At 51.4% G+C, this 22,839-nt stretch overlaps 1 protein-coding gene across 2 annotated transcripts in view; it reads right to left on the bottom strand.

The window, feature by feature from the left end:
- syt17 (synaptotagmin XVII) overlaps nucleotides 1-5,163 on the bottom strand; it is an 81,136-nt gene extending 75,973 nt beyond the window's left edge. For both annotated transcript variants that reach the window (XM_059654202.1, XM_059654201.1), the window contains exons 1-2: nucleotides 5,034-5,163; nucleotides 2,416-2,433 (exon numbers count right to left, since the gene is read on the bottom strand). In XM_059654202.1, the coding sequence (XP_059510185.1) occupies nucleotides 2,416-2,433; nucleotides 5,034-5,048 (33 nt within the window). In that variant the 5' untranslated portion in view covers nucleotides 5,049-5,163. The remainder of the gene's footprint in view (nucleotides 1-2,415; nucleotides 2,434-5,033) is intronic.
- Nucleotides 5,164-22,839: the final 17,676 nt, after the last annotated feature.

Consider the following 22,839-nt stretch of genomic DNA (forward strand, 5'->3'; position numbering starts at 1 on the left):
TCCCACCCACCTGTTCTCCTCCCCACTCTCCCCTCCTCACGTCTCCAGCCTCCCCTCCTCCACACTCTCCATGCCACATGCTCACAGCCCCTGCTAGCCCACCCTGCCCATCTCCCCACACCCTCTTTCCCACTCCCCAACCCCCACACCCTCTCTCCCACTCCACAACCCCCATTACCCTCCCTACATCCTCCCTCCCACTACCCAACCCCCATTACCCTCCCCACACCCTCTCTCCCACTCCACAACCCCCATTACCCTCCCTACATCCTCCCTCCCACTCCCCAACCTCCATTACCCTCTCCACACCCTCTCTCCCACTCCCCAACCCCCATTACCCTCCCTACATCCTCCCTCCCACTCCCCAACCTCCACTACCCTCTCCACACCCTCTCTCCCACTCCCCAACCCCCATTACCCTCCTTACATCCTCCCTTCCACTCCCCAACCCCCATTACCCTCCCTACATCCTCCCTCCCACTCCCCAACCTCCATTACCCTCTCCACACCCTCTCTCCCACTCCCCAACCCCCATTACCCTCTCCACACCCTCTCTCCCACTCCCCAACCCCCATTACCCTCCCCATACCCTCTCTCCCACTCCCCAACCCCCATTACCCTCCCCATACCCTCTCTCACACTCCCCAACCCCCATTACCCTCCCCATACCCTCTCTCCCACTCCCCAACCCCCATTACCCTCTCCACACCCTCTCTCCCACTCCCCAACCCCCATTACCCTCCCCACACCCTCCCTTCCACTCCCCAAACCCCATTACCCTCCCTACATCCTCCCTCCCACTCCCCAACCTCCATTACCCTCTCCACACCCTCTCTCCCACTCCCCAACCCCCATTACCCTCTCCACACCCTCTCTCCCACTCCCCAACCCCCATTTACCCTCCCCATACCCTCCCTCCCACTCCCCAACCTCCATTACCCTCCCCATACCCTCCCTCCCACTCCCCAACCCCCATTACCCTCTCCACACCCTCTCTCCCACTCCCCAACCCCCATTACCCTCTCCACACCCTCTCTCCCACTCCCCAACCTCCATTACCCTCTCCACACCCTCTCTCCCACTCCCCAACCCCCATTACCCTCCCCACACCCTCTCTCCCACTCCCCAACCCCCATTACCCTCTCCACACCCTCTCTCCCACTCCCCAAACCCCATTACCCTCCCCACACCCTCTCTCCCACTCCCCAACCCCCATTTACCCTCCCCACACCCTCTCTCCCACTCCCCAACCCCCATTACCCTCCCCATATCCTCCCTTCCACTCCCCAACCCCCAATACCATTCCCATCCCCTCTCTTAACACTCCCCATACCCTCTCTCCCATTCCAAAGCCCCCATTACCGTCCCCACCCCCTCTCTCCTGCTCCCCAACACTCATCACCTGCCCCACATCCTCTCTCCCACTCCCCAACCCCCATAACCTTCCCCACACCCTCTCTCCCACATTCTCCAACCCCCGTTACCCTCCCCACACCCTCTCTACCATTCACCTCCTCACACCCTCTAGCCCACTCCCTCACCCTCTTAACCCACCCCACACCCTCCCTCCCACTACCCAACCCCCATTACCTTCCCCACACTCTCTCTCCCAGACTCCACAACCCCCATTACCCTCTCCTTACCCTCTCTCCCACTCCTTCACCCTCTTAACCCACTCCACCCCCTCTCTCCCACTCCCCAACACCCATTACCCTCCCCACTCCCTCTCTCCTACTCCCTCACACTCTTAACACACCCTATACTCTGTCTCCCACTCCCTCACCCTCTTAACCCTCCCCACACCCTCTCTCCCACTCCCCCAACCCCCATTACCCTCCCCACACCCTCTCTCCCATTTCCTCACCCTCTTAACCCTCCTCACACCCTCTCTCCCACTCCCTGAACCCCCATTACCCTCACAACACCCTCACTCCCATTCCCTCACCCTCTTAACCCTCCCCACATCCTCTCTCCCACTCCCCCAACCCCCATTACCCTCCCCACACCCTCTCTCCCACTCCACCAACCCCCATTACCCTCGCAACACCCTCGCTCCCATTCCCTCACACTCTTAACCCTCCCCACACCCTCTCTCCCACTCCCTCAACCCCAATTACCCTCCCCACACCCTCTCTCCCACTCCCTCACCCTCTTAACCCTCCCCACACCCTCACCCTCTTAATCCTGCCCACATCCCACACCCTCTCTCCCATTCCCCAATCCCCATTACCCTCCCCACACCCTCTCTCACCTTCCCCCACCCCCTTAACCTTCCCCACACCCTCTCTTCCATTATCCTCCCAACCCCTTTAACCCTCCCCACACCCTCTTTTGCCCACCCGCTTTGGGTAGAGAGCCTGTATGGGTGGGGGCCCACCCTGAGGGGGAGAGGGGTGTCCTGGGGATCAGGCTCACCTGGTCTATTGGTTCCAACTGTCCTTTTAGAAAGTGGGGGTCGGGGGGAGGGTAAAGGGAGAAAGAAACAATTTAGTTTGAATCAAATACACTCCCTTTTCAATAGCCTCCCCCCATTCGCCCTCCCCAGCACACACACATCATGAAGTAAGGTTGAGGCGGTCCTGGGGTGGACCTGAGGGCGGGGGTAATGGGGCTGTCCTGGGAGTGGGGGTTAATGGGGGGGTACTGCCCATGGACCTCGTAGGATAATGGGGGGAGGGCACTGTCTCTGGGCCAGGGAGGTGGGCGTGAGGGGTAATGGGGGGGGGGTGGCAGTGGCACTGCCCCTGTCCTGGGAGGTGGTGGGGGATAACTGGGGTTGGGGCACTGTCCCTGTCCCGGGGGTGGGAAGGTAACAGGGGGGACCTATCCCTGGCCCAGAAGTAATGGGGGGTCACTGCCCCTCGCCCGGGGTGGGGGTGGGTGTTGGGGATGGGGGATAATGGGCCACTGCCCCCGTCCCGGGTCTTGAAAGGAACAGAGATTCTGTGGGAATGAGCAGTCACCATGACAACCGCGGCCGGATCCTCGATGCAGCTCCGGGTCCCGGGGCAATACCTCCACAAGAAACTGTCCGAGACAGCGGCAGGTTTCTATCAAAGCCTTTACCAAGATTTCCCAAACAACAGTTGTTTGCACGGTCAGTGTGTTCAGTGTGTGCACAGTCAATATGTGCAGTGTGTACAGTGTGTGCACAGTCAGTATATGCAGTGTGTGCACTTACAGTGTGTGCATGGTCAGTGCGCGCACAGTCAGTGTGTACAGTGTGTGCACAGTAAATATGTGCAGTGTGTGCACATACAGTGTGAGCATGGTCAGTGCACGTACGGTCAGTATGTACAGTGTGTGCACAGTCAGTATGTGCACAGTCAGTGTGCGCACGGTCAGTATGTACAGTGTGTGCACAGTCAGTATGTGCAGTGTGTACAGTGTGTGCATGGTCAGTGTGCGCACGGTCAGTATGTACAGTGTGTGCACTGTCAGTATGTGCATGGTCAGTGTGCGCACGGTCAGTGTGTACAGTGTGCACAGTCAATATATGCAGTGTGTGCACATACAGTGTGTGCATGGTCAGTGCACGCACGGTCAGTGTGTACAGTGTGTGCAGTCAGTATATGCAGTGTGTGCACATACAGTGTGTGCATGGTCAGTGTGCACACGGTCAGTGTGTACAGTGTGTGCACAGTCAGTATGTGCACGGTCAGTGTGCGCACGGTCAGTATGTACAGTGTGTGCACAGTCGGTATGTGCAGTGTGTACAGTGTGTGCACAGTCAGTATATGCAGTGTGCGCACTGTCAGTATGTACAGTGTGTGCACAGTCTGTGTGTGCAGTGTGTACAGTGTGTGCACAGTCAGTATATGCAGTGTGTGCACAGTCAGTGTGTGCACGGTCAGTGTGTGCATGGTCAATGTATGCACGGTCTGTGTGTGCACGGTCAGTGTGTGCACGGTCAGTTTGTGCAGTGTGAGCATGGTCAGTGTGTGCACAGTGCGCACAGTCAGGGTGTGTATGGTGAGTGTGTGCAGTGTGTGCATGGTGAGTGTGTGCACGGTCAGTATGTGCACGGTCAGTGTGTGCATGGTGAGTGTGTGCACAGTCAGTAAGTGCACAGTCAGTGTGTGCAGCGTGTGCACAGTCAGTGTGTGCATGGTGAATGTGTGCAGTGTGTGCACAGTCAGTGTGTGCGTGCTCAGTGTGTGCACGGTCAGTATGTGCAGCGTGTGCACAGTCAGTGTATGCTGCATGTGCATGGTCAGTGTGTGCACGGTCAGTGTGTGCAGCGTGTGCACGGTCAGTATGTGCAACTTCAGTGTGTGCACGGTCAGTATCTGCAGTGTGGACACGGACAGTGTGTGCATGGACAGTATGTGCAGTGTGTGCATGGACAGTATGTGCAGTGTGGACATGGTCAGTGTGTGCTGTGTGTGCACGGTAAGTGTGTGCATGGACAGTATGTGCAGTGTGTGCGCGGTCTGTGTGTGCGCGGTATGTGCAGTGTGTGCGCGGTCTGTGTGTGCACGGTATGTGCATGGTCAGTGTGTGCTGTGTGTGCACGGTGTGTGCACGGTAAGTGTGTGCAGTGTGTGCACAGTCAGTATGTGCAGCGCATGCTTGGTCAGTGTGTGTATGGTCAGTGTGCGCCCGGTCAGTTGTGCTGTGTGTGCACGGTCAGTGTGTGCACAGTCAGTGTGTGCTGTGTGTGCACGGTCAGTATCTGCATGGTCAGTGTGTGCACAGTCAGTGTGCGCGGTGTGTGCACAGTCAGTATTTTCACGGTCAGTGTGCGCTTGGTCAGTATTTGCAGTCAGTGTGTGCATGGTCAGTGTGTGCTGTGTGTGCCCGGCCAGTACTTGCCCGGTCAGTGTGTGCGCGGTCAGTGACCCCGGGAGGCTGATGTGCTCAGGGTCCCAGAGCCCCGGGGGTGGCGATGGTGGTAAAGCGGTTTTACTGCGAGCCTGCCTCTGGGATTGATACCGGAGCTGGGCTCCGGGCTGGGAGCTGCAGGCTGGGAGAGGGGGTTCGGTGCACACCCCACCCCGGGTTGCAGTGGGGACCCCGTGGCCCGGCCCTACCTGAATGTACGACATCTTCGTGCCGGCCTCAGTCCGTGTCCAGGCCGGTCCTGCGCATCGCCGCCCCGGTCACTTCGGGAGACGTGACTGGAGTGAGAGGTCCTCCCGAACACAGCATCACCTGCGCCCACCACCGCCCCCCAAACACACACAGAGAGAGGGGTGAGGGGTGGAAGAGAGAGGGGTGGGGGGGGGGGGGGGAGAGACGGGTGGGGGCGGGAGAGAGGGGTCGGGGGGAGAGAGAGGGAGATGGACAGCGAGGGAGGAAATGTGAGCAAAAGGTGTATCGAGAGAAAAATACAGAATGAGGGAGGCGGGAGAGAGGGACTGTGAAATAGGGAGGGGGGGTGAAATAGAGAGGGGGAGGGAGTGAGAAATAGAGAGGGAGGGTGAAATAGAGACGGAGGGAGAGCGTGTGAAATAGAAAGGGAGTGAAATAGAAAGGGAGGGAGTGTGAAATAGAGACAGGTTGTGAGAGTGTGTGAAATAGAGAGCGGGAGAGTGAAATATAGAGGGAGGGAGAGATTGTGAAAGAGACACAGGGAAGGACTGTGAAATAGAGAGGGAGAGGGAGTGTGAAATAGTGGGAGGGAGGGAGACCGTGGATGGACTGAGAGGGAGCGATGGAGAGAGAGAAATGGATGGAGAGCGCGGAGGAATTGTAGGGTGAGAGAGGGAGAGGTCAGAGAATGGAGAGATGGGTGGATGGAGAGGGAGGGTGTTGTGATGGGGGAGAGGGAGGGGGATGTGAGGGGGGATGGAGAGGGAGTGTATTGTGACGGGGATGGAGAGGGAGTGGGATGTGATGGGCGGATGGAGAGGGAGGGGGATGTGATGGGGGCAGAGGGAGGGGGATATGATGGGGGGAAGATGGAGAGGGAGGGTGTTGTGATGGCAGGATGGAGAGGGAGGGAGTGTGATGGGGAGGTTGGAGAGGGAGGGTGTTGTGATGGGGGAGAGGGAGGGGGATGTGAGGGGAGGTGGAGAAGGGGGGGATGTGATAGGGTGATGGAGAGGGAGGGGGATGTGATGGGGGTGATGGAGAGGGAGGGTGTTGTGATGGGGAGAGAGGGAGGGGGATGTGATGGGGGAGATGGAGAGGGAGGGTGTTGTGATGGGGGGATGGAGACGGAGTGGGATGTGATGGGCGGATGGAGAGGGAGGGGGATGTGATGGGGGGAGATGGAGAGGGAGGGGGATGTGATGGGGGAAGATGGAGAGGGAGGGTGTTGTGATGGCAGGATGGAGAGGGAGGGAGTGTGATGGGGAGGTTAGAGAGGGAGGGTGTTGTGATGGGGGATGGAGAGGGAGAGGGATGTGATGGGGATGGAGAGGGAGGGGGATGTGATCGGGGATGGAGACGGAGGGGAGATGTGATGGGGGGATGGAGAGGGAGGGTATGTGATGGGGGCATGGAGAGGGAGGGAGTGTGATGAAGTGGTATAGAGAGGGAGGGTGTGGTGGGGGATGGAGCGGGGATGTTTTGATGGGGGTATGGGGGGGTGTGAATTGATAGAGAGGGAGGGGGTATGATGGGGGTTTGAGAGGGAGAGTGTTGTGATGGGGGGGTGGAGAGGGAGGGTGTTGTGATGTGGGGGGGATGGAGAGGGAGGGGGATGTGATGGGGGATGGAGGGTGTTGTGATGGCAGGATGGAGAGGGAGGGAGTGTGATGGGGAGGGTGGAGAGGGAGGGGGTTATGATGGGGATGGAGAGGGAGGGGGAATGGAGAGGGAGGGGAATGTGCCAGGGGTGATGGAGAGGGAGCGTGTTGTGATGGGGGGATGGAAGAGGGAGGGGGATGTGATGGGGGGATGGAGAGGGAGGGTGTTGCGATGGGGGGAGATGGAGAGGGAGGGGGTTGTGATTGGGGGGGAGATGGAGAAGGAGGGGGATGTGATGGTAGGATGGAGAGGGAGGGAGTGTGATGGGGGTTGGAGAGGGAGGGTGTGATGGAGGATGGAGCGGGGGCGTTGGGATGGGGGTATAGAGAGGGAGGGGGTATGGGGGTGGGGATGGAGGGTGTTGTGATTCGGGGGGTGGGCAAGGATATAGAGGGAGCTCGAGGGAAACTCCGAGTACGATGACCTGTCTGGGGTGAGGGGGTTGTGTGGGGTGACATGGAGCCCCTTCCAGGTGGGGGTGTGTGCAGTAAACGGTCTGACACTCTGCACAGCCCTGTTATTATTTATTAAACTGTCGGGAGGCTGTGTAACCCCCAGCCCAACCCCCCCCCCCCAACCTTCCCCTTCCTGCCAGGCTCTGGGTCTGTCCTGAGCCACTGGGTTGGGATTTACCCCGCCCCCCTCATTCCTGGGGGTGGGGGTAGTTCTGAGGTGTCGCTGCATTCATTTTGCAGTTTTGGTTCAGGTGAAGTGTTAACTGTAAAAGTGGGAATCGCTGGGACAATCCTACCGTCCCCGGGGAGTGTGGATTTGAGTTTTATACAAGCCCCCGGGGAGGGGGTCGGGAGGGAGGCGGGGTGGCGGCTGTTGTGGGAACCCTGCTCCGTTTGGCAGCAGTTGTACAGTGAAGGTGAAAGGGCCCATCTCCTGGCTGGATCATTCCAGGGTCAGGCTCAGATCCGGACGGAGATTTCCCAGCATCGCCGCTGGCACTGGGCACATTCATCGTCCCGTGTTTAGCCGAACATTTGCTGGGAATAACCAGGGCGCTAGGCAAATGCCGGTGGTGCGAATTAAAGTGCTACAGAGACCCAGAGCAATCTGTCCCGGCAGTGAACACGAGCTGGAACTGGGACAGCGTGTGGACAGGTAATTTTACAGAGGGTGCCTGCGCTCTAGTGATTGAGACACAACGCTTTATCAGGTCAGCATCCGCAATTCTGGCGGTTTAGCTCCACCAGGTGGGTCCCAACGCAGGACTGGCCCAAAAGAATTGACACCGGAGATTTGAGATTCACTAGCTGCAGAATGTAAATTAACATACCTATCTTTAAGTCTTTCTGAGAGAATACTCTTCAATCAGAGATCCTGACGCTGGGTTAAAAAGCTCGATTCTTCTCGGCAGATTTCTCATGGAATTAAAACATAAAATGCGGGAGAGAGAAACAGAATTAATGTTTGGAAACCAGAACAGAAACCGCTTCCGAAGAAAAGCCACTGTTTTATCTCTGTTTCTCTGTCCATAGATAGTGCCAGACTTGCTGAGTTTCTCCAGCACTTTGGGTTTTATTTTGTATGTCCGATTTGCAGTTTCCCGGACGGTTTGGCAGTGGCTGCAATTACCATCACCATGAGCTGCCCTGCCAACCCCCCCCCCCCCCAAGGTGAGGGTGCATGCCCTGTGGGCTGAGGGTGGAGGAGACTGTGGGTTGAGCAGGTAGGGAATACAGGGATACTGACTACATGCAGGCAAATGGGATTGAGAATGGCATCTCGGTCGGCACACACAAGATGGGCTGAAGTGTCTGTTCCTGTCCTGTTCATTATTAAGGGCTGCTGCCCTCTGGCTCCCATCCTGATGTGGGAACGCTTGTCTCTACAGCTGTACCTAACGGGAACTCCACATGCGGTGATCTGGTTTTGGAGGGATGGTTTCTGGGTCTCCAGCACAGGACACCATTTCAGTCCCTGGCAGTGAGAACATGACAAATGACGAACAGATCCATGACAGCTCCTCTCTCTGACGGGTCTTTCCAAAGAACTGTTAAGCTCCCAAACCCAGAGACAGCTTCGAGCAGGGTGGACCCGAGCGGAAGCCCCAAAAATCTTAGAGATTTGAAAACTTCAGAGACCAGCCTCAGAAAATCACAACCAATTCTTAGGGGTTTGACAAGGGAGGTGTGGAGAGTTTGTTTCTCCCTGTGGGAGGGTCTAGGCCCAGAGCGCATCATCCAAGAAAAAGGCTCCTATATCTTATGGTGACCGAGACCGATTATAAGTTGATGCAGGTATCTCTAAGCTCCCTGGTAGAGGCAGTGGATCTAAGCTCTGATGAATGAAACACATAAGTTGGAAGTAACTCACTGCAGTCCCCTTTGCTGTAATCCTGCAGCTGAATCTTGCCTCTTGAAATCAGGATTTGAGTGTGAACTTGACCTCAGAGCTGAACTATCCATTTCTTCGGCACATTGTGTTGCACCCAGCGATCACTCACCAAACCAACGTGAAGCCACAATCACTGGCCTACTGCTTCCAAGTGTAAGAGTGAGTGATGGAGAGTAGGAATGAGATTTTATTACAACCTAGATGGAGAGGACAGGAAAATGCTGACTATCTGGGGGAATGATGTCTTGTCACCAGAGTGTTTTCTTAATGAAGTATCAGGAAGTGACTAAACTGAAGGAATGGTTTCATTAATGTCAAATAGTAGGTTGAGGAAACTTGGCTTGTTATTCCTACCGCTTGCCCTCTACCACACTTCAAGCTCTGTGTCTGTTGAAGTTTCTTCAGTTGATGTGAGCATGTGAAAGAGTGGTGTTCCCCAGCTATGAACCTTTTCCTGGATATTATAGCCTTGTTAAATCCGCCTGTTCTGTAAAGTTATTACAGACCTCTGGAACAGGTGAGACTTGAACCGATGCCCCCTGGCTCAGAGGTAGCACCACAGGACCCCCTGGCCTAGGTATTATGTACTGGTTTGTTCAGCAAAAGGAAAGGCAGTGTGTCAGGGACCCACTGGATGAAGAGTTTTAAATGCCTGTGCAGGAGGATAGAATAGTTTGTGCGGTTCTCTGAGATACAATAAAGACAAGATTGAAGCTGGGAATCCGCTGCATGGGTCTCGTCATTGAGCTTGTCCCTGTGCTGTTTCCGGATCTGATAGGCAAAACCCCAGGCATCTACATATTCATCTACCTGGCATTGCAGTTCTTTGGCAGGATAATGGCACAATTGTAACCATCTTCTACAAAGTGACTTTCCTCAGCCATTTCGCTTCCTGCATCAAAGCCAGGCTATTGTTTGCAAATTTGCATGTCCTTGAAAAGTGGACATTTTCTAACTTCTAGTGCATGAAATGCTCAGCTTCAAACTGACCTTCAGGAGATGTACCACCACCTGGGAACTGAGGTCAGCTCCAGCCAAAATCCTTCCAGTTGAACCTGGGAGCTGCCCAATTGAACCCACATATTGCGGTGTTAACTCCCGCGTCAGGTTTAAATCAACTGACACTAGGTTTGTGCCTTACTCTTACTCACATCTCACCTTTTTGGGTTGGAAATGGAAGTCCAACCCCACTGTCCCACCCCGGTTCCTGTAAACAGCACCTTTCACCTCCTGGTGTGATACTTCACCTTGAATCATGTCAGGGCTGGGCTGATCAAACCAGGGTGTTGCTGAACTTGAGACTGTGACAGGCTCAAGCTGTGTTGTATTTTCATATTCCTACAGATCCTACTCGGCAAGGAATTTGAACCTTCTGGGCTGAACCTGTTTGATCAAAGTGTGTATTCTTACTTCAGTAGGAAATATTCCTCACTGGGTGAATCCTTAGTTTCTCAATGGGATCATTGTAGAGAAGGGTGGTGTCTAAAACTATCTGCTCCCAGTGAAGTGGGTCAGGAACTACCTTTTACAGAGAGTGACCAATCTCCTGTCATCAGAAGAAAATATATTGACAGCTAGGAAGGTCATTCAGTGACAGTGTGTGCATGTGTGCACGTGTGAGAGTGTGTATGTGAGAGAGAGTGTGTGTGTGCGTGTGCGCACACGTGTGAGAGAGAGTGTGTATGTGTGTGTGTGTTTTGGACTGGAGGCCTGTGACCAGCAGTGTTCCACAGTGTTCTGTGTCTACTGTTGTTTGTCATGCATATAAACAGTTTGGATGAGAATATAGGAGGCATGGCTCGTAAGTTTGCAGGTGACACCAAAATTGTTGGTATAGTAAACAGTGAAGAAGGTTCTCTGAGATTATAATGGCGCCTTGATCAGGTGGACCAATGGGCTGAGGAGTGACAGATGGAGTTTAGTTTGGCTAGATGCGAGGTATTGCATTTTGGTAAGGCAATCAGGGCAGGACCTCTACAGTTAATGGTGGGGCTCTGGGGGATGTTGTCAAACAGAAAGACCTAGGGGTTCAGGTACGTAATTCAGGGAAAGTTGCATCACAATTAGACAGGGGTAGAGAAGGCATTTGACACACTTGCCTTCAGTGGTCAGACCTTTGAGTATAGGTGTTGGAATGTCATGTTTAGATTGTACACGACTTTAGTGAGGCCACGTTTGGAGTACTGTGTACAGTTCTGGTCAACCTGCTATATAAAGGATACTATTAAATTGGAGAGAGTGCAGAAAAGATTTCCAAGGATGTTACCAGGACTGGAGGGTTTGAGTTATAAGGAAAGACTGGATAGGCTGGAACTTTTTTCACTGGAGCATTAAGAGGTTTACAAAATCATGAAGGGCATAGATAAGGCGAATGTCAGGCAACATCTCCCTAGGATAGGGGAGTTCAAAATTACAGGGCGTATTTTTAAGATGAGAGGAAAAATATTTAACAGGGACCCAAGGGGCAACCTTTTCACAGAGAGGGTGGTTTGTTTGAGGAAGGGGTAGATGCAAGTATAGTTACAAGACATTTGGACAGGTACATGAATAGGAAAGGTTTCAAGGGCTATGGGACCAAACACAAGCAAGTGGACTAGTTTGGGAAACTGGGTTGGCATGGACAAATGGTCTGTTTCCATGCTGTGTGACTTTATGACTCTATAACCTGATAATTATCCATCTAGCAAAGGAAGAAGCCGACGCTGATCTGACTCCACAATAAGATTCATCCCCTACGTGCATCTAACACTCCCCCTCTCTCCAAGCGAGAAACAGTTCTTGTCATTTATTTTTAATGAACTAGTTTGGGCACCCCTGTGTCTGGACCTGAAATCAGACCATCTGGCCGAGAGGTGGAGACACTGCTACTGCAACACATGGGTGGCTCTTGTGTACATGTTCCAATGGTGATGGTAATGAAGTCAGCCAGGGGGACCTCATAGAATATGCGTTTCCTGATTGGGACAGTTAACCTGGTCCAATCAGGGAGTCCTGGCTGACAGCTATAAACAGCAGTGCCTGTGGTCCTGTTCCCTCTGAGAGTTGGCTCTGAGGGAGCTGGATCAGTATCAAGGACCTGCTATGTGTAAGTAAAGGGTGACTTAGTGACAGGATACCAGCCTCTGTGGAGTTGTTTCACTCACTTTACCTCAATTACTTTGAGCTGCTCATAATCATAACGCACACACGTACACACTTGGGCTATATGGTCTGGTGGTGGTAGTGTCCCTACCTCAGAGCCAGGAGGACTAGGTTCAAGTCTCCCTTGCTCCAGAGGACCGTAATAGTCTCTCTGAATGCGTTAATTTGAATAAAACTGCACAGACACACACTCAGCATTTGTAACGCTAGAACTCCCTTCCTCACCATTGGCACGCCACAGGAAGGGATGTAGAACTCCTTCCGGTAACTGTCTGGATTGGCAGAGATAGGAACAGCAATCAGCAGGGAAATTAATCAAGTTCCCGGGAGATGACAGTGGCAGCAATCCATCGGGGAGGGCTGCATGAGTTCAGCAAGCCCATTCTGTCAACATTTCATCAGAATGTGAAGGAAGAGAAACCTAACCAATCATCTTTAGTTTCAGAGATAATGGGAACTGCAGATGCTGGAGAATTCCAAGATAATAAAATGTGAGGCTGGATGAACACAGCAGGCCAAGCAGCATCTCAGGAGCACAAAAGCTGACGTTTCGGGCCTAGACCCTTCATCAGAGAGGGGGATGGGGAGAGGGAGCTGGAATAAATAGGGAGAGAGGGGGAGGCGGACCGAAGATGGAGAGTAAAGAAGATAGGTGGAGAGGAGAGTATAGGTGGGGAGGTAGGGAGGGGATAGGTCAGTCCAGGGAAGACGGACAGGTCAAGGAGGTGGGATGAGGTTAGTAGGTAGCTGGGGGTGCGGCTTGGTGTGGGAGGAAGGGATGGGTGAGAGGAAGAACCGGTTAGGGAGGCAGAGACAGTTTGGACTGGTTTTGGGATGCAGTGGGTGGGGGAGAAGAGCTGGGCTGGTTGTGTGGTGCAGTGGGGGGAGGGGATGAACTGGGCTGGTTTAGGGATGCAGTAGGGGAAGGGGAGATTTTGAAACTGGTGAAGTCCACATTGATACCATATGGCTGCAGGGTTCCCAGGCGGAATATGAGTTGCTGTTCCTGCAACCTTCGGGTGGCATCATTGTGGCAGTGCAGGAGGCCCGTGATGGACATGTCATCTAGAGAATGGGTGGGGGAGTGGAAATGGTTTGCGACTGGGAGGTGCAGTTGTTTGTTGCGAACTGAGCGGAGGTGTTCTGCAAAGCGGTCTCCAAGCCTCCGCTTGGTTTCCCCAATGTAGAGGAAGCCACACCGAGTACAGTGGATACAGTATACCACATTGGCAGATGTGCAGGTGAACCTCTGCTTAATATGGAATGCCATCTTGGGGCCTGGGATAGGGGTGAGGGAGGAGGTGTGGGGACAAGTGTAGCATTTCCTGCGGTTGCAGGGGAAGGTGCCGGGTGTGGTGGGGTTGGAGGGCAGTGTGGAGCGAACAAGGGAGTCACGGAGAGAGTGGTCTCTCCGGAAAGCAGACAGGGGAGGGGATGGAAAAATGTCTTGGGTGGTGGGGTCGGATTGTAAATGGCAGAAGTGTCGGAGGATGATGCGTTGTATCCGGAGGTTGGTAGGGTGGTGTGTGAGAACGAGGGGGACCCCACACCCGAGCACCAAACCATCATCTCCAACACCATTCACGACCTCATCACCTCAGGGGACCTCCCACCTACAGCCTCCAACCTCATTGTTCCCCAACCCCGCACGGCCCGTTTCTACCTCCTTCCCAAAATCCACAAACCTCCTGCCCTGGTCGGCCCATTGTCTCAGCCTGTTCCTGCCCCAACGAACTCATCTCCACCTATCTGGACTCCATTTTCCCCCCTTTGGTCCAGGAACTCCCCACCTACGTCCGTGACACCACCCACGCCCTCCATCTCCTCCAGGACTTCCAATTCCCTGGCCCCCAACACCTCATATTCACCATGGACGTCCAGTCCCTGTGCACCTGCATTCCGCATGGAGATGGCCTCAAGGCCCTCCACTTCTTCCTGTCCCGCAGGCCCGACCAGTCCCCCTCCACCGACACTCTCATCCGCCTAGCTGAACTCGTCCTCACACTCAACAACTTCTCTTTTGACTCCTCCCACTTCCTACAGACTAAGGGGGTGGCCATGGGCCCCAGCTATGCCTGCCTCTTTGTAGGTTACGTGGAACAGTCCCTCTTCCGCACCTACACAGGCCCCAAACCCCACCTCTTCCTCCGGTACATTGATGACTGTATCGGCGCCGCCTCTTGCTCCCCAGAGGAGCTCGAACAGTTCATCCACTTCACCAACACCTTCCACCCCAACCTTCAGTTCACCTGGGCCATCTCCAGCACATCCCTCACCTTCCTGGACCTCTCAGTCTCCATCTCAGGCAACCAGCTTGTAACTGATGTCCATTTCAAGCCCACCGACTCCCACAGCTACCTAGAATACACCTCCTCCCACCCACCCTCCTGCAAAAATTCCATCCCCTATTCCCAATTCCTCCGCCTCCGCCGCATCTGCTCCCACGATAAGACATTCCACTCCCGCACATCCCAGATGTCCAAGTTCTTTAAGGACTGCAACTTTCCCCCCACAGTGATCGAGAACGCCCTTGACCGCGTCTCCCGTATTTCCCGCAACACATCCCTCACACCCCGCCCCCGTCACAACTGCCCTAAGAGGATCCCCCTCGTTCTCACACACCACCCTACCAACCTCCGGATACAACGCATCATCCTCCGACACTTCCGCCATTTACAATCCGATCCCACCACCCAAGACATTTTTTCATCCCCTCCCCTGTCTGCTTTCCGGAGAGACCACTCTCTCCGTGACTCCCTTGTTCGCTCCACACTGCCCTCCAACCCCACCACACCCGGCACCTTCCCCTGCAACAGCAGGAAATGCTACACTTGTCCCCACACCTCCTCCCTCACCCCCATCCCAGGCCCCAAGATGACATTCCATATTAAGCAGAGGTTCACCTGCACATCTGCCAATGTGGTATACTGCATCCATTGTACCCGGTGCAGCTTCCTCTACATTGGGGAAACCAAGCGGAGGCTTGGAGACCGCTTTGCAGAACACCTCCGCTCAGTTCGCAACAAACAACTGCACCTCCCAGTCGCAAACCATTTCCACTCCCCCTCCCATTCTCTAGATGACATGTCCATCATGGGCCTCCTGCACTGCCACAATGATGCCACCTGAAGGTTGCAGGAACAGCAACTCATATTCCGCCTGGGAACCCTGCAGCCATATGGTATCAATGTGGACTTCACCAGTTTCAAAATCTCCCCTTCCCCTACTGCATCCCTAAACCAGCCCAGTTCATCCCCTCCCCCCACTGCACCACACAACCAGCCCAGCTCTTCTCCCCCACCCACTGCATCCCAAAACCAGTCCAACCTGTCTCTGCCTCCCTAACCGGTTCTTCCTCTCACCCATCCCTTCCTCCCACACCAAGCCGCACCCCCAGCTACCTACTAACCTCATCCCACCTCCTTGACCTGTCCGTCTTCCCTGGACTGACCTATCCCCTCCCTACCTCCCCACCTATACTCTCCTCTCCACCTATCTTCTTTACTCTCCATCTTCGGTCCGCCTCCCCCTCTCTCCCTATTTATTCCAGCTCCCTCTCCTCATCCCCCTCTCTGATGAAGGGTCTAGGCCCGAAACGTCAGCTTTTGTGCTCCTGAGATGCTGCTTGGCCTGCTGTGTTCATCCAGCCTCACATTTTACAATCATCTTTAGTTATGTGGCCAATATCTCATTGCTCATCGTGTACTGGTATCTGCATGGGATTACAAAATGAGACATCTAGATATATTCACAATACAGTGACTGTATAATCTATGAGTTTTAATAAGGGTTTGATGGCATATTTCAATAAAAGACTGAGCAAGAGTTGAATGCAATCTATTCACACATTCTGTCAGAGAACAGAATACCACAGGATTGATTTCTGTCTCTTGTCAGTTTGATTCCCCATCAGGAGTAATGTTGGTAGATGGCAGCAAGAAATGAATTGGATCCTTTTTAATTAAAAGAAACTGAAAATTGTCACAGAAACGATAATCTTTCCAGATGCATTGAAGGCTAGTTCTGTCATTTCATGTTAGATGGATATATTTCAGAAATAAGCCAATGTTATGTATGATTTATGTTTCATTGCATAGAAAGACTGATGACAATTTGCCTCAGGAAGTAATTTAGGCGCAACAAGTTAATCTTAGACTTTGCTTTAAATAAAATCACCCACGGTTTCTCTTCATGTATCACTCGTTTGTGATGTTAACGCCAGACAATCCTCCTCGGTCAACTTATTATAATAGTTATTCAAAGTACCAAGTTTTATTGAAGCTTGTTAACCCAACTGAGTAGAGAGTGAAGCTGCAAAAACTTACATTTAGATTGTACATTTAATGCATTAACACATTGCTAGCACATGACCGGAATGTAAGCATAGAAAAGTGAGCACTGAGCCAAAGAATGTGATTTCGAACATGACAGATGGTTAGACAGTAAGCTTGAAGGAACATTTTAAAATAAGGAGAAAGAAGTGAGGAGTTGGTGATGTTTAGGAAAGGTACATGGAACCTAGAGGCTGAAAATACAATGCATTCACCACTGGTGGGGTGTGGGAGGTTCAGATGGTGCTTTGAAGGTAGCCTTGGCAAGAACACTGCTTTATGCTTTATGTGCCAGAGCCCCACTCTCCCAGTCATGCTTCGTTCATTCCCATTCTCTGTAGCCAATGCTTTGGCTTTTTAAACATTTTTTCACAGGATTGGGACAGCATTTATTGCCCATCCCTCATTACCCAGAGGGCAGTTAAGGGTCAACCACATTGCTGGGGATCTGCAGTCACATGGAGACTCAGACCAGGTAAGGATTGCAGTTTCCTTCCCTAAAGGACATTAGTGAACCAGATGGGTATTTCCCTCAACAATCAACAGTAGTTACAGGGTCACTATTAGACCAGATCCTTATTTCAGACTGTGTTGAATTCATAAAAGGGTAACTAACCACCCCACATCAAACCCATCATCACCCCTCAGAATCTGATATGCTTTTCCAGTTATGTTGTGTAGGTTGAATGGGGAAGGGGGAAATGGTGAGCTGAAACTCTAACACCTATTGGCTGGGTTAGATTTAGCAATTATCTCTTCGTAATAGACCTGAAATAGATTATCAAAACATCTCATAAATATGGACACTGCAACTCTGCAAAAAAAGAGTTATTGAGGGAGTTCCTGAGAGCTCAGAATATCTCAACTTATGGAAGGTAAATGATGAGCATTGCAATGACTGATCCCCATTACTGCAGTCTTCTGGAAACTTGGCTGATTGCCTTCAAAATGAGGAATGTCATAGAAGTCTTTTGTACTCCTAAAACTGGTTAAAGAGTTTTGTTTTGCCTCCCCCCAGGAAACTGCAATGACAGGGGGAAGGAAGGGAGTTAATGGTGTATTAAACTGCACCATGTCCTGATGGGATAGGATGGATAGGTTGTGTGGTTACCTCTGAATTTTTTTTGTAAGTTATTATGATTGGACAATATCAGTGAATCCTCACTGACCATATGAGCTGTGACACACAATGTGTAAACCCTTAAATTACTTTTTGCCTTGGAGCACACAGAGGCTCTGCTTTTATACTGTGTTGTTCATATTTATTTCAGCCTTTAGCCACATAAACATAGATCATTTTATAGACGTTTGTTCATTTTCACTATCTTTCAATTCAGTCTTGCATTCTAATTCTCAAAGTTGGATATGATGCCCATCCAATTTTAACGTATGATCATCCCCACACTCCAACCCACCCATTAGGAAGTGTGTAAGAGCCTTACTGTCCCTACCTTCTCATAATATCTTACTACATTTTTAAGTGATATTAGACAATATTGAATTACCTTCAACTTTATTTTCAATTTTGTCACTTCTCACATCTCATTTTATGAAAACAAGTTTATTAAGCAACACTCATATAATTTAAAATAAACCATAAATTGAGAATTCAGTGTATTTTTTATTCATTTGTGGGATGTGGGTGTCACTGGCTGGTCCAGCATTTATTACTGATCCCTAGTTGCCCCTTAAGAAGGTGATGGTAAGCTGCCTTCTTGAACCGCTGCAGTCCTCCTGGTTTGACGAGACCATCCTGTTGTATTTACAACTGTACCTTTACATGTGAAATATCCCATGTTCAGGAATCTGCACTTTCCACATTTGAAAGGTGAGAATGAACATACTTGAGATTCAACAATCACTGAAGCAAAAATACCTGTTATTTTACTTGGAATAGCAGCCTTTTGTCAAGATTCCGAATGAACCTTCCAACTGAGCAATTGTGAAGAGCTCAGCTGTTCCTAATGAGCTGAATGCGCTGGGGATCCCGTTGTCGAAATCCCTAAATGAAGATCAGGACAGGCCGTGCTGTAGAATCAAATGGAATGATTTGAACACATTCCATTTTTCCATGAATTTCAATAATTCTGTGTGCAAACAGTGGAGCGAGGATTAACACAGCATTTATTGGTGTGACTGACACTATCTTTCATTCACAGCTTTATCCTGTTGAGGTAGAGTTTGGGGAATAAAGCTGACCCTCTGATGTGAAAGGAGTGCAGTAGGTGAGTGGGGAAACAAATAGTAATACATTTATTTTTGTCGTTGGTTCTGTCAGAATCATCGATCAGCATCTGCCTTATCCCTAGCAAGGGGAGAATGATCAGATAATCCCCTCTCTCTGTTTAGTGACGTGGATTGGATGCTAAGTATTGACCAGGAGACTATTGGCACGTTCCTGCCCTTTTTAAAACCCCTGTGACAATGGGATCATTCCCGTCTACCCCAGCAGACAGATCAGGGCCTGCTTTAACAGCTCAATCGAAAGGCAGCATCTCTGACAATGCAGGCTGCTTCTGTATCGCATTGGAGAGTCAGCTTTTATAGCTCGTGAGGAAGCTTAAAGTCACCATAGACGCAGAGGAGCACTCACTCTTTCAAGGGAGAGAGAGAAACTGTAGGTGATTTAACCTGAGGGTCACCACACCCTCAGGCATGGGGCAGGGCCAAGATGGTGGGACCTTCATGAGTTAGGGGAACCTTCTAGCTCAAAGACTGGCAGCTGACCCCACTGACCCAAGGTGCTGCAGTTTTAACCGGCTCATTGAAACAGAAATACAGCAGATGCTGACAAACAAATATTTTTTTCAAATCGAGAGTTTGTGAACCAGGATATTATGGCCCCACCTGCTGGCCAGTTCCCTCCTGGCAATCAGATGAAATCGGCCTGAAAATCTGACCAAAACCAAGAGAACAAATTCTAGGGGTAGTCAATACAATCATCTGTATTTTAATTTGTTTGTCAAACTAAGCATTTTTCAGTTTTCATCTTCTTTTGGAGGGGCTGGGGTCCTGGGATGCGGTTTCACTTCTTTATGCCAGGCACTTAGCTTGGATCGGCAGCCCCTGAGGGAGTTAAATTATGGCAGAAACTGGGCACTGGGGGCTACTAAAACCTTGCCCTGCCCACAGTACAGTCCAGCAGTCAGCCCAAAGGAGACTTCAAAGCAGTAATCTAGCCAGAGATTGTTAGACTGCTATAGATCTGGGCCCCTCCAACAGCAGGAGCTGCTTCCCATGTGGTCTTAGTCTCCTTTGTTTCACTTGAAAGAATGTACAGGGTCACAGGGAAAGGACACAAGGTTGGCACCGTGTCAAAATGCTCAACAAACCAATACAAACACAATGGGCCGACTGGACTGTTTCTGCAGCGGATTGATTCTGTGGCCCAGGAGTACACACTGGCATCTTCCCGCTTGGCAATGCACAGCTGCACTAAGCTGATAACCAATGTGCTCTGAGGCCAAAGTGGAAGGGCAGGTAGTATTGAGGAGATGGGGAAGCTGCAGGAAGATTTGGCCAGGCTGGAAGAAGTGACAGATGGAATACAATGTGGGAAAGTGAGGCCATGCACTTTGGGAGGAAGAATAGAGGTGTAGACAAATTTCTAAAAGGGGAAAGGATCCAAAAATCTGAAGCACAAAGGGACTTGAGTCCTAGTTCAGGATTCTCTTAAGGTTAACATGCAACTATCAGTTGGCATTTATGAAGGAAAGTGCAATGTTACCATTCATTTCAAGAAGGCTGGAACATAAGCAGGGATCTACTGACACAGTCCAAGTCTTTGGTCAGACTGCATTTGGAATATTGTGAGCAGTTTTGGGCCCCGTATCTAAGGAAGGATGCACTGGCCTTGGTGGGTTCCTGAGGAAATTTATAAGAATGGTTCTGGGAATGAGGGATTGTCATTATGAGGAGTGGTTGAGGACTCTGGGTCTGTACTCAATGTAATTTAGTAGGATGAGGGAGGATCTGACTGCAACTTACAGAATACTGAGTGGTCTGGATAGAGTGGATACAAAGAAGATGTTTCCACAAGTAGGAGAGACTGGATCCTGAGGGCACAGACTTGGAGTGAAGGAGAAGCGAAATGAGAAGGAAATTTTTTGTTTGGCCAATAGGTGATGCATCTGTGTCCTTCATTGCTGCAGAGGGCTGTGGAAGTCAAGTCACTGAGTATCTTTAAGACAGAGATAGGTTCTTGATTAGTTAGGGGATCAAGGGTTTAGAGAGAAGGCGGGAGAAATGTATCAGCCAAAATCGAATGGCAGAGCAGACACAATTTTCTTTTTAAATTCACTTTTTTGGGACGTGGGTGTCACTGTCTGGGCCCAGCATTTCTCGCCCATCCCTAGTTGCCCCCTTGAGAAGGTGGTGGCGAGCTGCCTTCTTGAATCACTGCAGTCCACCAGCCGTGGTTTAATCCACAATGCCCTTAGGGAGGGAATTACAGGATTGTGACCCAGTGACAGTGAAGGAATGGCAATATATTTCCAAGTCAGGATGGTGAGTGGTTTGGAGGGGAACTTGCAAGGGGTGGTGTTCTCATGTATCTGCTGCCCTTGTCCTTCTAGATGGAAGTGGTCGTGGAATTGGAAGGTGCTGTCTGAGGACTTTTGAATTTCTGCAGTGCATCTTGGAGATAGTCACAGAAGTGTGTACTGAGCGCCGGTGGTGGAGGGAGTGGGATGTTTGTGGATGTGGTGCCAATCAAGCTGCTGCTTTGTCCTGGATGGTGTCGAGCTTCTTGAGTGTTGTTGGGGCTGCCCCCATCCAGGCAAGTGGGGAGTATTCCATCACACTCCTGCCTTGTGCCTTGTAGATGGTGGGACAGGCTTTGGGGAGTCAGGAGTTGAGTTACTCGCTGCAGTATTCCAGCTTCTGACCTACTCTTGTAGCCGTTGTGTTTATGTGATGTGTCCATTTGAGTTTTTAGTCAATGGTAACCCCCAGGATGTTAATAATGGGAGATTCAGTGATGGTAACACCATTGAACCAAGGGATGGTAGTTAGTTTGTCGCTTATTGGTGATGGTCATAGCCTGGATGGACTGTGTGGCGCAAATGTTTATTTGCCACTTGAGAGCCCAAGCCTGGATATTGACCAGATCTTGTTGCATTTGAACATGGAGTGCTTCAGTATCTGAGGAGTCGCGAATGGTACTGAACATTGCACAATCATCGGCGAACATCCCCACTTCTTCCCTTATGATGGAGGGACGATCACAGATGAAGCAGCTGAAGATGGTTGTCCTCGGACACTACCCTGAAGAGCTCCTGCAGAGATGTCCTGGAGCTGAGATGACTGACCTCCAACAACCACAACCATCTTCCTATGTGCCAGGTATGACTCCAACCACCGGAGAGTTTGCCCCCGATACCCATTGATTCCAGTTTTGCCAGGGCTCCTTGATGCTACACTCGGTCAAATGCAGACTTGATGTTAAAGGTTGTCACTCTCCCCTCACCCTCTGGAATTCAGCTCCTTTGTCCATGTTTGAACCAAGGCTGTAATGAGGTCAGGAGCTGAGTGGCCCTGGCGGAACCCAAGCTGGGCATCACTGAGCAGGTTATTGCTGAGCAGGTGCTGCTTGATAGCGCTGTTACTGACACCTTCCATCACTTTACTGATGGCCGAGAGGAGACTGATGGGGCGGAAATTGGCCGGGTTGGATTTGTCCTGCTTTTTGTGTACAAGACATACCTGGGCAATTTTCCACATTGTCGGGTAGATGCCAGTGTTGTAACTGTACTGGAACAGCTTGGCTCAGGGAATGGCAAGTTCTGGAGCACTAATCTTCAGTACTATTGCTGGAATGTTGTCAGGACACGTAGACTTTGCAGTTTCCAGTGTCTCCAACAGTTTCTTGATATCACGTGGAGTGAATCGAATTGGCTAAAGACTGGTATCTGTGACGCTGGGGACCACTGGAGGAAGCTGAGATGGATCATTCACTCGGCACTTCTGGCTGAAGATTGCTGCAAATGCTTCAGCTTTATCTTTTGCCCTGATGTGCTGGGCCGTTCCATCACTGAGGATGGAGATATGTGTGGAGCCTTCCCCTCCAGTAAGTTGTTTAATTGACCGCCACCATTCACAACTGGATGTGGCAGGACTGCAGAGCTTAGATCTGATCCGTTGTTTGTGGGATCACTTGGCTCTGTCTATCACTTGCTGCTTTCGCTGTTCGGTGTGTAAGTAGTCCTGTTTGGTAGCTTCACCAGGTTGATACCTCACCTTCAGGATTGCCTGGTGCTGCTCCTGGCATGCCCTCCTACACTGTCCATTGAACCAGGGTTGATCCCCTGGCTGGATTGTAATGGTT

This window comes from Stegostoma tigrinum, chromosome 23, assembly GCF_030684315.1.
Source record: "Stegostoma tigrinum isolate sSteTig4 chromosome 23, sSteTig4.hap1, whole genome shotgun sequence".
Taxonomy (NCBI): Eukaryota; Metazoa; Chordata; class Chondrichthyes; order Orectolobiformes; family Stegostomatidae; genus Stegostoma; species Stegostoma tigrinum.